We start from the raw sequence: 9,019 nt of genomic DNA, 5'->3' as shown, positions 1-9,019 counted from the left end.
TATTCCGAATGCCGGGGGGAATTCGAGGGGCCTGGATCCAATCAGCACTTTGAAAAGATCACTCTGGCTGCTGTGACCAGCACAGCTTGGCACCGAGCAAAGTTAGAATTGAGGGACCAGTTAGAAGACTCTTGCACAGGTCCGGGCACAAGATGAGAATGGCTTAGTCTGAGTGACAACAAAGGAGACAGAGAAGAGTGGACACATCTGAGGGCAGTGGAGGGGCAGAACCTGCAGGATTTGCTGACGGGAAGTAAAGGAACATCACGAGGAGTGAGTTCCAAGCATCTGGCTTGAGCAAACAGGTGGGGGTAACGCCATTTCTCAGGATGGGGAGACTTGGAGAAAATATGCTCAGGAGGGAAAACCCGGGCTCCTGTTTGGTCACGGGAAGTGTGTGATGCTACAAGACATCCAAGTGAAGATGTCTTGTAGGCGGCTGGACAGTTGATCATGGGACTTGGAGCAAGGCCTGGGCGGGGCTGGGGTGTGGTTTGGGCCACTCTGAGCTGGAGGGAGGAAGGCAGCAGCCCACGGCCCCGCATGCTGGGCCAGATCCTGTCTTGGCAACATCCTACAGATGTGTATTTGCGGTCACAGCTCTCGAGACTTCAGTTTTCCACACAGCTTGTGGTGTGTGTGTGAGAGAGAATGTTTGGGGGGGGTGGGGTTTTGTGTGTGTATTTGGGAGTACGTGGGCATATGTGTGGTTATATGTGTGTATATGGTGGGTGTGTGTGTGTATGTGTGTGTATTTGGGTGTATGTGGGCCTATGTATGGTTATAAGTGTACATTCATGTGTATATTGTGGGTATATGTGTGTATATGTGTATATGTGTGTGTATTTGGGTGTACGTTTATACGTGTTTTAATTGATCAAGACTTTATTGTGCTTTAAGTGAACTTAAGAAATTCATAATCTCAATATGAGTGTTTTTATATCCTTCATAGAAAGAGGTCCATTTTGATCAATTTTCCTACCTAGGGAAAACAATAAGATGTGAGACAAAAATACGCTGGCTTTCCTAGAACTGGGACTCTTGGTCTTGAAGGAGGTGGTCCGTGTGTTCACTGAAGGCATGAGATGGCTGTCCAGGACTCAGAAGAAAAACAACATTAATTACAGCAAATTTCAGTGCTCTATTTGCTGTTTCCAATTTTTAGGGCTGTTTTCCATGAGCCTGACATCTGCTTAACCAGCACGTTGGCATACTCTGATCTCTCAGGGAAAAACACAAAGGGTGGCCGTGGCTCTCACCACACTTGTTCGTCCCGCCTCCCCCTCTCTGGGTGCTTATGTGAGTGTCGCTGTGGCAGCCCACATGCCCCCTGCCCCAGCACGCGCTGGTCTCCTCCACAGCCCCGCGAAGGGGCCCTCGCTACTGCACGGGCCGCCCAGCCCTGTGTCGTTGCTTCCAGTTTGGAGAATTCTTCTTATATAGAGCTGCAAGTGCCTTGCAGAGCTGAGGGGAGGTGGCCGTGATAAGTCACCCGTAAGCAAGCATTCGTTCGTCGAGCACAGAATATGACACCGTGGAGCTGGGACAGGGAACAGGTAAGGCTCCTGATGAGTTGGCAAGACTGAAGTAGGAGAGAGGTGGGCAGGGCAGGGCTGGCAGCTCCAAGTTGTGCCATGAGGACAGGCCTGGGCCTGGCTGGAAAGAGGGGAGGTTGACTGGCAGAGGGCAGTGGGTAAAGGGAAGGCTGCCCCGTGTCCCTCTACCTAGGTCCTTCTCCGACGAATGTCAAGTTAACGTGACAAGTGCATCCCGGGCAGCCCATCTCCATTGGGAAGGCCCGCTGAGTCTGCAAGGCTCTCCGCTAAAGTGGACCCTGGAAATCATCCAGTGACGACATCTAACCCCCTTATACACACAAGGAAGCGTTCTGATTCCTGACGTGTTCTTTTTCCACACATTTAACGTTTGAGAGCTGTGGTCCCCAAGCCCTGGTCCACGGCCTGTTAGGAAACTGGCTGCGCTCACCGCCTGAGCTCCGCCCACCGCCACCCGACCCCGGTCCCTGGAAAAATTGTCTTCCATGAAACCAGTTCCTGGTGCCAAAGAGGTTGGGGGCCGCTGTTCAGGAGGACATGCAAGTGCACGCGGAGCTGGGGCTCGTCCACTTGGGGCAGGTGGGCAGTGTGGCCGCGGCTCCCGGGCAACGGGCCTGGCTTCAAACCGCTGGCGCGCACAGAGCCACTCATGCCAGAAGCAGCGCAGGGTGTGGACTGAGGACGTGCTGTTTCGCAAATGAGATAATTTCCCTGAGAGATTCCTCTAAGAAACAAGTGGTGTGCTCATACCGTGGGCAGGGAGGACGGCTTTCCATGGAAGCCTCCGCGCTGCCGCCTTCCCTCTCCCTCCCCGTCTCTGGCCAGTCTCTGTCCAGCCTTCAAATGGACGAAACCCTCCGCCCCTTTAACCCTCTCCTTTCTCTGGCCTCCATCGGGAGAAATAAGCCTCCAGTTACCCCTCCCCGTCTTGTGCTCTCCGGTTAATCGCTTGGCTGTGCACACGCACACACGCCCAGTCTCCCAGTGAGCTGCGTTCTGGCCCGCACGGAGGCCAGGGACCGAGATGTGAGAGCCATGCAGAGACAGGGCTTCAAACTCCTTCTGCCACAGTGGGAAGGGACAGGAAGGCCGGTGGCCGGCTGGAGAGACTGGTGATTGCAGGACTATGAAGTAGGAGGGACTGTGTAGGGTTTCCTTCAGAGGAAAAGGCAGAAGATAATGCCCAGTTACCAGAGAGACACGAATCATTTGGCAGAAAATTAAGACGCTGATGAGTTGATCAGAAAGGCTAGGACAGTGTGGTCTTTTGCAAGAGTGAAGAGGAGGGACTCATCCCTCTCCTAGAAAGACCCAAGTTTGGGCAAGTTTGCCCCAAAGCACAAGTGGGCATTGGGGCCCAGTGGTGAGTGCTGGCTTGGCATCACCAGGCTGGTCCCAGTCACGGCCTCCAATTCTAGCAGCAGAGCAGGCCTGGCTGGGCACTAAGCCACTGTGGGGAGGGGCTGCAGCTCACCTTCATAAGTGCCTTGAGGCTGAGGGACACTAGTCTGGACCCAAGAGCTGGAGGAGAGGAAGGGGATGTCCTCGTCCCAGAAGCCAATCTGACAGGGACTTGCAGAGGTGATGGCGTCTGCCTGCCTCTGGGTAGCCCCGGTGCTGGCCTGCATGTTTCTCCTCTCTGAAGGGAAGTGGATTTGGAAATGAATCCAGAGAAGGAGGTGCACACAGACTCAGAACATCATTACTGTAAATGCGTTTAGACCCCTTGGTCTAGGTTTCTCATTTCATATAAGGGGAAACTGAGGCCTAGAGAGGGGAAGTATCTTGTTTAAGGTCACAGAGCCCATCCGTAGCAGAATCCAGGGGAGGAACAAAGTCTCCTGATGCCCAGCCAAGCTCTTACCCCAGCAGTCTTAGCTCTCAGGAGGGGGCATTCTACTCCCATGGCCCCTTCTCTGAATCCTGAAACCAGCCATCCAACAGTCGGAATTCCATTCTTTGACCTTTGACCCTGGCACTCTGCCCTCCAGCCATATCCCCTCACCGAGGCGGTCATTGCTCCCGTTCCTAGAAGACTCCAGGGAGAGAGACGCCTCAGTCATTCCAAAACCACACAGTCACATCTCAAGGAGTCAGTGCACATGGCCTGGCGTCCTCCCTCTTTGAATTAAAAGGGGTCTGATGGGAGCCATGGCCCCCACCCCCAGCCACTTGCCCCGGATCTCCGTGTGGAGGTTTGGCAGCATAGGCCAGAACTGCGGCTAGGCTGGGTTTTCTGCGGAAAGGTGACTACATTGCCTGGACCTCCACCAAGGGGCCATCTTTCTGCCATCTGGGTGTGTCCAGAAGCCCCAGCAGGAGGGCCCTGTGGCCAAGTCTCCATGGTGCAAACAAGGGAAGAGGGAGCTGGGCCTGGATGATGCAGAGCATTAGAGGATAGTTGTCTTTAATCCATGCCTTTGGCTTGGGAATGCAAAATATTATCATTTTTGCCTGGAGATTTCCCTTCCTCACTGTGTTTGGCTCCAGCCAACATTAAGATGAGTTTGCATTCCTCCACTCTGCCTGGCTTCCAGCTCTAAATTGTTTGCGGAGACTCGAGACAGATGCTCGAGTGCTGACAACTGGAAGTCAGCTGCGTGTTTGCCCAAGAGAACCTTCCGGACATGTGCCAGGGGTGGGCCTTAGATGTCAGAGAGCCAGACCCTCTCATTTTACAAATGGGGAAACCGAGGCCCAGAGAGGCATTGTGACTCTCTATGGACACACAGCCAAGTTAATGACAAAGCTGAGATTAGACTCCGGATCACCCCACCCTAGTCCAGACTTCTGTTGGCTTCCCTTCAGGCTCTGTTGACTTACAAACACGTCTGTTGCCTCCTAAGCCTGGCTGCAGGCTCTGAACACCACAAGCCAGGTCTTACTCAACTTGGTGTCCCTACCGTGGAACCTGGAACACCGCAGACCCCCCAGAGGTCACAAATCGAAGGGCTGTAGAGCAGGGTAACACAGGAGTGGTGGTGGGTAAAGATGAACATGAAGAAAGGCTGGTGACATTGGACAAATCACCACCCCTCTCTGGGCCTTAGTTTTCCCACTTATAACAACAAGAGTCTTAAACCCAACAGAGTGGTTCTCAAACTGTGTTTCAGGGAACCTAAGGTTCCAAGGAAGTATGTTAGGTCTGCCACTGCAGACCTAAAGTATTCCCCACCGCCTACTCCTAACCCTGATATTACAGGGTTTGTGAACCCTCTTTGTTCAAAAAATATGGGATTCACTGCAGAAAAACAGAGTTTGGAGACCAATAGGCTATTTGATCTCTAAGACCCTTGCTTGCTCTTCAGAATAAAATCCTAGCAAGTTACCCCTCCTGATAACATATTTGCTGCAAGCCACCTTTGACCCGGCAGTGACTTGTCTGGTGGGGAGTTCATGCCTCACGGCAAGTGGAAAGAGAGAAAATGAGGTAAAGGAGGCCCTCATACCGTGGGGGCACCTTTCTGCACAGAGTGGCCCTGGAGCCCAGAAGGGGGCTGTCTGGCTGCCTGTTGGTTTGTGTCTGCCATTCCCTGAACGAGGCAGGACAACCCAGCCACCAGGCCTGGTGCGTGGCTGAGGCAGAGAGAAGCCAAGACTTGCCTGCTAGGCCACACTGCTCCCTGATGGGCCATGTCCCAGCCCAGCCCTGCCTGCCTTTGGGCTTTCCTGGTGAGACCTTGGGAAGGGAGTGATCGGGGCACTACCCCAGAAACCATGAATCCCCACAGATCCACAGCTGCCCTCTCCTCGGGTCTTTGTCCAATCACTGTGTGAAATTTCCCTCTTCTCCAGTAGTACATCACTTAAGAGCTAAGCTGTACCCGTTATCAGTTGCTGTAATAATGCCATGTAACAAATAATCCCCCCAATCTCAGCGACACACAATAATAATCATTTAGTTCACATGTCTGGGGTCAGCGGATCCAAGCTAAGCCCAAGTGAGTGGCTCTGCTGGTCTCACGGGGCTGGATCAGGAGTCCAGGGGTGGCTGATCTTAGCTGGGTTTGGCTGGGGCAACTCAACGGGGGCAGCTCTGTTCCAAACGGTTCTCATCCTTTTCCTGGGGTCGGTGGGCTGGCTTCGCACGTTGACGGCAGATGTGCAAGTGAGCGGGCTGACACAGACAAGGCGTCCCAAGGCCCAGGTTGGGGCTGCCACACTCTCATTTCTGCCTCATGTGGCCCAGCTCAAAGTCAAGCGGGTGGGGGGAAACGTACCCTGCCCCTTTAGTGGCAGGAACTGCAAAGTCATATGGCTAAGGGTGTGGATACAGAATAGTGAAGAATTGGGATAACGCTGTAGCCTGGAGCCCAACCACTTGTCTGCAATTGCCCTCTGCCACCCACTAGATACGTGACTTGGAGCAAGTTATGGAAGCTCTGTGCCTCAGTTTCCTCACTTCAAAAATAGAGACCGTGATAATATCTGTCTCACAGGATTGTTGTGAGGGGTAAATGTGTGAATACATTTAACTGGCTCGTACCTGGTGCTCCACAGTGTTTGCTGGTGCTGGCGATGCTGGTGGTGGTGGTGCTTGGGCAGAGCCGAATTTTCTACTCTATTCAACACATTTTCCTGAGCACCTTCTGTGTCCCAGGCCCCGTGCTGGGGACAAAAAGATAAATAGGACCCAGTTCTTGAGCTCACATTGCTCAGAGTCCTGGGGTATGGAGAAGATCTATGGAAGTAGCTCTGCTCAATGTGAGTGTTTAATCTTTTCACTCAAATATTCACTAAACACCCTCCACATGGAGACGCAGGCAGAGTTGCTGCCTGTGATTAGCTCACAGTCCAGTGTGATTTTGCTGCCAGCCAAGCAGCTGCCCATGGGGAGGAACTCCACACTCTGCCCACCTGCCTGGGAATTCCCAAGGGCAGGGCCCAGCTGCCCACCTGCCTGGGGACTTCCCAGGGGAAGGTCTCCTATGAGGACAGCAGGTTCCCAAAAGTAGATTCCTCACTTCTCTCCAGAGTCAAAGGGCTCCCCGAGCTGGAAATACCTCTTCTCCAGTGGAGGCCTTCTTCCCCCAACCAGCTAGAAACTTCTCTGATGCAGGGACCATATCCCCCGACCCTTCTTTGCTACCTGACTGGTTCCTATTACAAGAGCCTAGACTAGGGTCCTCGGGCTCCAGCAATGCCCCACACCTGGTGTTGCCTTCCTGGATGTCTCTTTTAACAATGGCTTCACAGCAAGAACCACCACACCTTCGTCACTCACCAGGGCAGCAGGGCTGGCAGTGCAGGGGAAGTGAAACAGCCAGCCGGGCATCTACAGCGCACTTCTTTCTCCCTTTGGAATGGCTTGTGTTGTTTCCATAGCAGCAGGAGGTTCGCTTTGCAGTATCTTTTTTGCTTAGGCTAATTTTATGGCCTTTTCTCCCTCCCCACCCATCCCCAACTGTGATTTGCTTTTAGACGTGCAGATCCGTGGCGCCCAAGTAAAACTGGCAAGAGGGAGATAATACCAGAGAATCTTGGTGATCAATCCAGCCTCCCTCACCCCAGCCAGCTCCTATCAGCCAAGGAAAATGAAAGCTCTTGCTTACACAGGTGCATGTGACCCGAGGAGCAGACCTCAGGGACCGGCAGAGGCTGGGGCCCGGCCGTGGGAGGCTGTGGGAGATGTTGCCTCTTAGGTTCCACAGAGTGGCTTCCTCTGGCCGCCAGCTCAGATCTGGGCCTTCATCCAGGCGTTCAAGGCCCTTGACTCTGGCTCTATCCTGCGGTATCCCTGGTCTCTGTGCTCCTCCTGTCGTGGTCAGGGAGTCACCAACCAGTTGTCCAGTGAGCAGGACCTGAGGACATGGGACCCAGGGGGGTGAGTGTGCAAGAAGGGTGGGGTGACAGGACAAGCCTGGGTGAGACGACTCCAGGAAGGACTCAGTGACTGAGGAGAGCGAGTGGCTCAAAGGGGAGAGGAAGGCCTGATGGTGGCAGGCAGGACGGCACGGGACCCGTGGGGCTTCCCGGTTGTGTGACCCTGGCCAGGTGCTGACCGCCTTTGTGCCTCAGTTTCCTCACCTGTAAAATGAGGATAATAACACACTTACCCTAAAAGGTTGATGCAAGCACTAAATAAATTTAGAACAGAGCTTGGTACCTAGGAAGTGCTATGTGCCTGTACACTATTACTTTTATTATCGTTATGTAAATGGTAAGAGACTGTCAGTACCTGAGTCAGGGAGCTAGGAAGTAAACTAAGGCAGGAAGAAGCTAACAGTTGCTGATTCTGAGAGCAGGTTCCGAGAAGGGGAGACATCCAGCAGGCAAGTCTATCTGCAGCTTTTGGGTACTGGGAAAAGATAAAAAGCCACTCAAGGGTGTGGCCTTGGGCAGTGTGTAACCTGATGAAAGAGCAAGAGAGATGGGGAAACAACGGTAATGCAAGGCAGGGAACAGCCCATGCTGAGGGCCATGTGGCCCCGGAGGAAGGATCACTTGGCAGCAGAGGTGTCCTCAGAGCTGGCCCTGGGGGTGTGAGAAGGAGAAGAGAAAAGGCCCCCCAGCCATGGGTATAGGCACGGAGGCAGCTCAGAGAACAGGGATCTTGATTCAGTTCAATTCAACCAAGATGTATTGAGTGCCTGCTATGTACCAGGCACTGCCATGGGTTAGTTACTCCATCTAGTCTTGCCAGCCACCCTTCAGGGTAGATGCTATTATTCCCATTTTATAGATGAGTAAACTGAGAATCAGAAAGGAAGAGTAAGAGGCCCAGGGTCACCGACTTAGTGAATGAACGCTGGAGCCAGGCTTCTAACCAAGCCCTCCCTGAACTCAAAACCTCCACTGTCTCCATGCCTGCCTCACCCACAAGGAACCCAGCTCAACGGCAGGAGGAGCCAGGCAATTCCCGACACCTTTGCCCAGGTAGATGCTTCTCTTTTGTTTCCCTGGCTCCACATTCGCACCAGGAAAGCCTGGCTGCCACCTCTGGGCCACCTCACCTATCCCTACACATTGCCCTTCAGGGCCAGAGTCACAGCTCCAGAAGCCGCCCAATGACCCAGCCCCCTGAGGTCCTTCCCTTCTCCAACAGCCATGGCCTTCTGCTATGTGCACTTACTCTCCATGTGCTTCCCACGGGCCACTCGCCAAGCCGGAAGGGTCCATGGTCTCTTCTTGTCCTGCTCGCCCCTCGGCCCCTGCACTAAGTGCTAGATCCAGCAATGAGTCATCAACAGACCCCGTTCTCCCCTCATGGCGCCGGGGGCCTGATCAGGGAGACGGATAATCAGATAATCATATCCACCAAGTACAACTATAACTGTGGTTAGAAAAGGGAAGTAACCGGCCACCCACTAGGGAGGTGTGACGAGATCATTACACAAGGTCTGATGCAATCAGAGGGTCAGCGAGGCTTCCTAGGGGGGCAAGGGGAGGATGTGACAGTTCTGCTGACATGTGACGATGATGGAACTCTCACCAGAGGCTCAGGCAGAGGACATGGCATGTGC

At 53.5% G+C, this 9,019-nt stretch overlaps 1 protein-coding gene across 5 annotated transcripts; it reads right to left on the bottom strand.

Annotated features, from left to right (window-relative positions):
• Positions 1-2,005: 2,005 nt before the first annotated feature.
• Positions 2,006-8,811, bottom strand: LOC123631793. 5 transcript variants are annotated; one of them, XR_006733232.1, is made up of 6 exons: positions 8,629-8,811; positions 6,781-7,357; positions 6,043-6,164; positions 3,421-3,584; positions 3,031-3,195; positions 2,006-2,242 (listed from the first exon to the last, which is right to left on the bottom strand). XR_006733232.1 is itself a non-coding variant. In XM_045541779.1 (4 exons), the coding sequence occupies exons 2-4, from the start codon at positions 3,571-3,573 to the stop codon at positions 2,301-2,303; spliced, it is 729 nt and encodes a 242-aa protein (XP_045397735.1). In that variant the 5' UTR covers positions 3,574-3,584; positions 6,043-6,337; the 3' UTR covers positions 2,006-2,300. The 5 variants fall into 5 exon arrangements, 2 of the variants coding, with proteins under 2 accessions (XP_045397735.1, XP_045397743.1); XR_006733234.1 differs by having other exon boundaries at positions 7,109-7,357; XR_006733233.1 differs by lacking the exon at positions 3,421-3,584.
• Positions 8,812-9,019: the final 208 nt, after the last annotated feature.

This window comes from Lemur catta, chromosome 1 (genome assembly GCF_020740605.2).
Source record: "Lemur catta isolate mLemCat1 chromosome 1, mLemCat1.pri, whole genome shotgun sequence".
Classification (NCBI taxonomy): domain Eukaryota; kingdom Metazoa; phylum Chordata; class Mammalia; order Primates; family Lemuridae; genus Lemur; species Lemur catta.
Note: the sequence above shows the minus strand (reverse complement) of the source record. Positions and strands in the feature narration are given on the sequence as shown.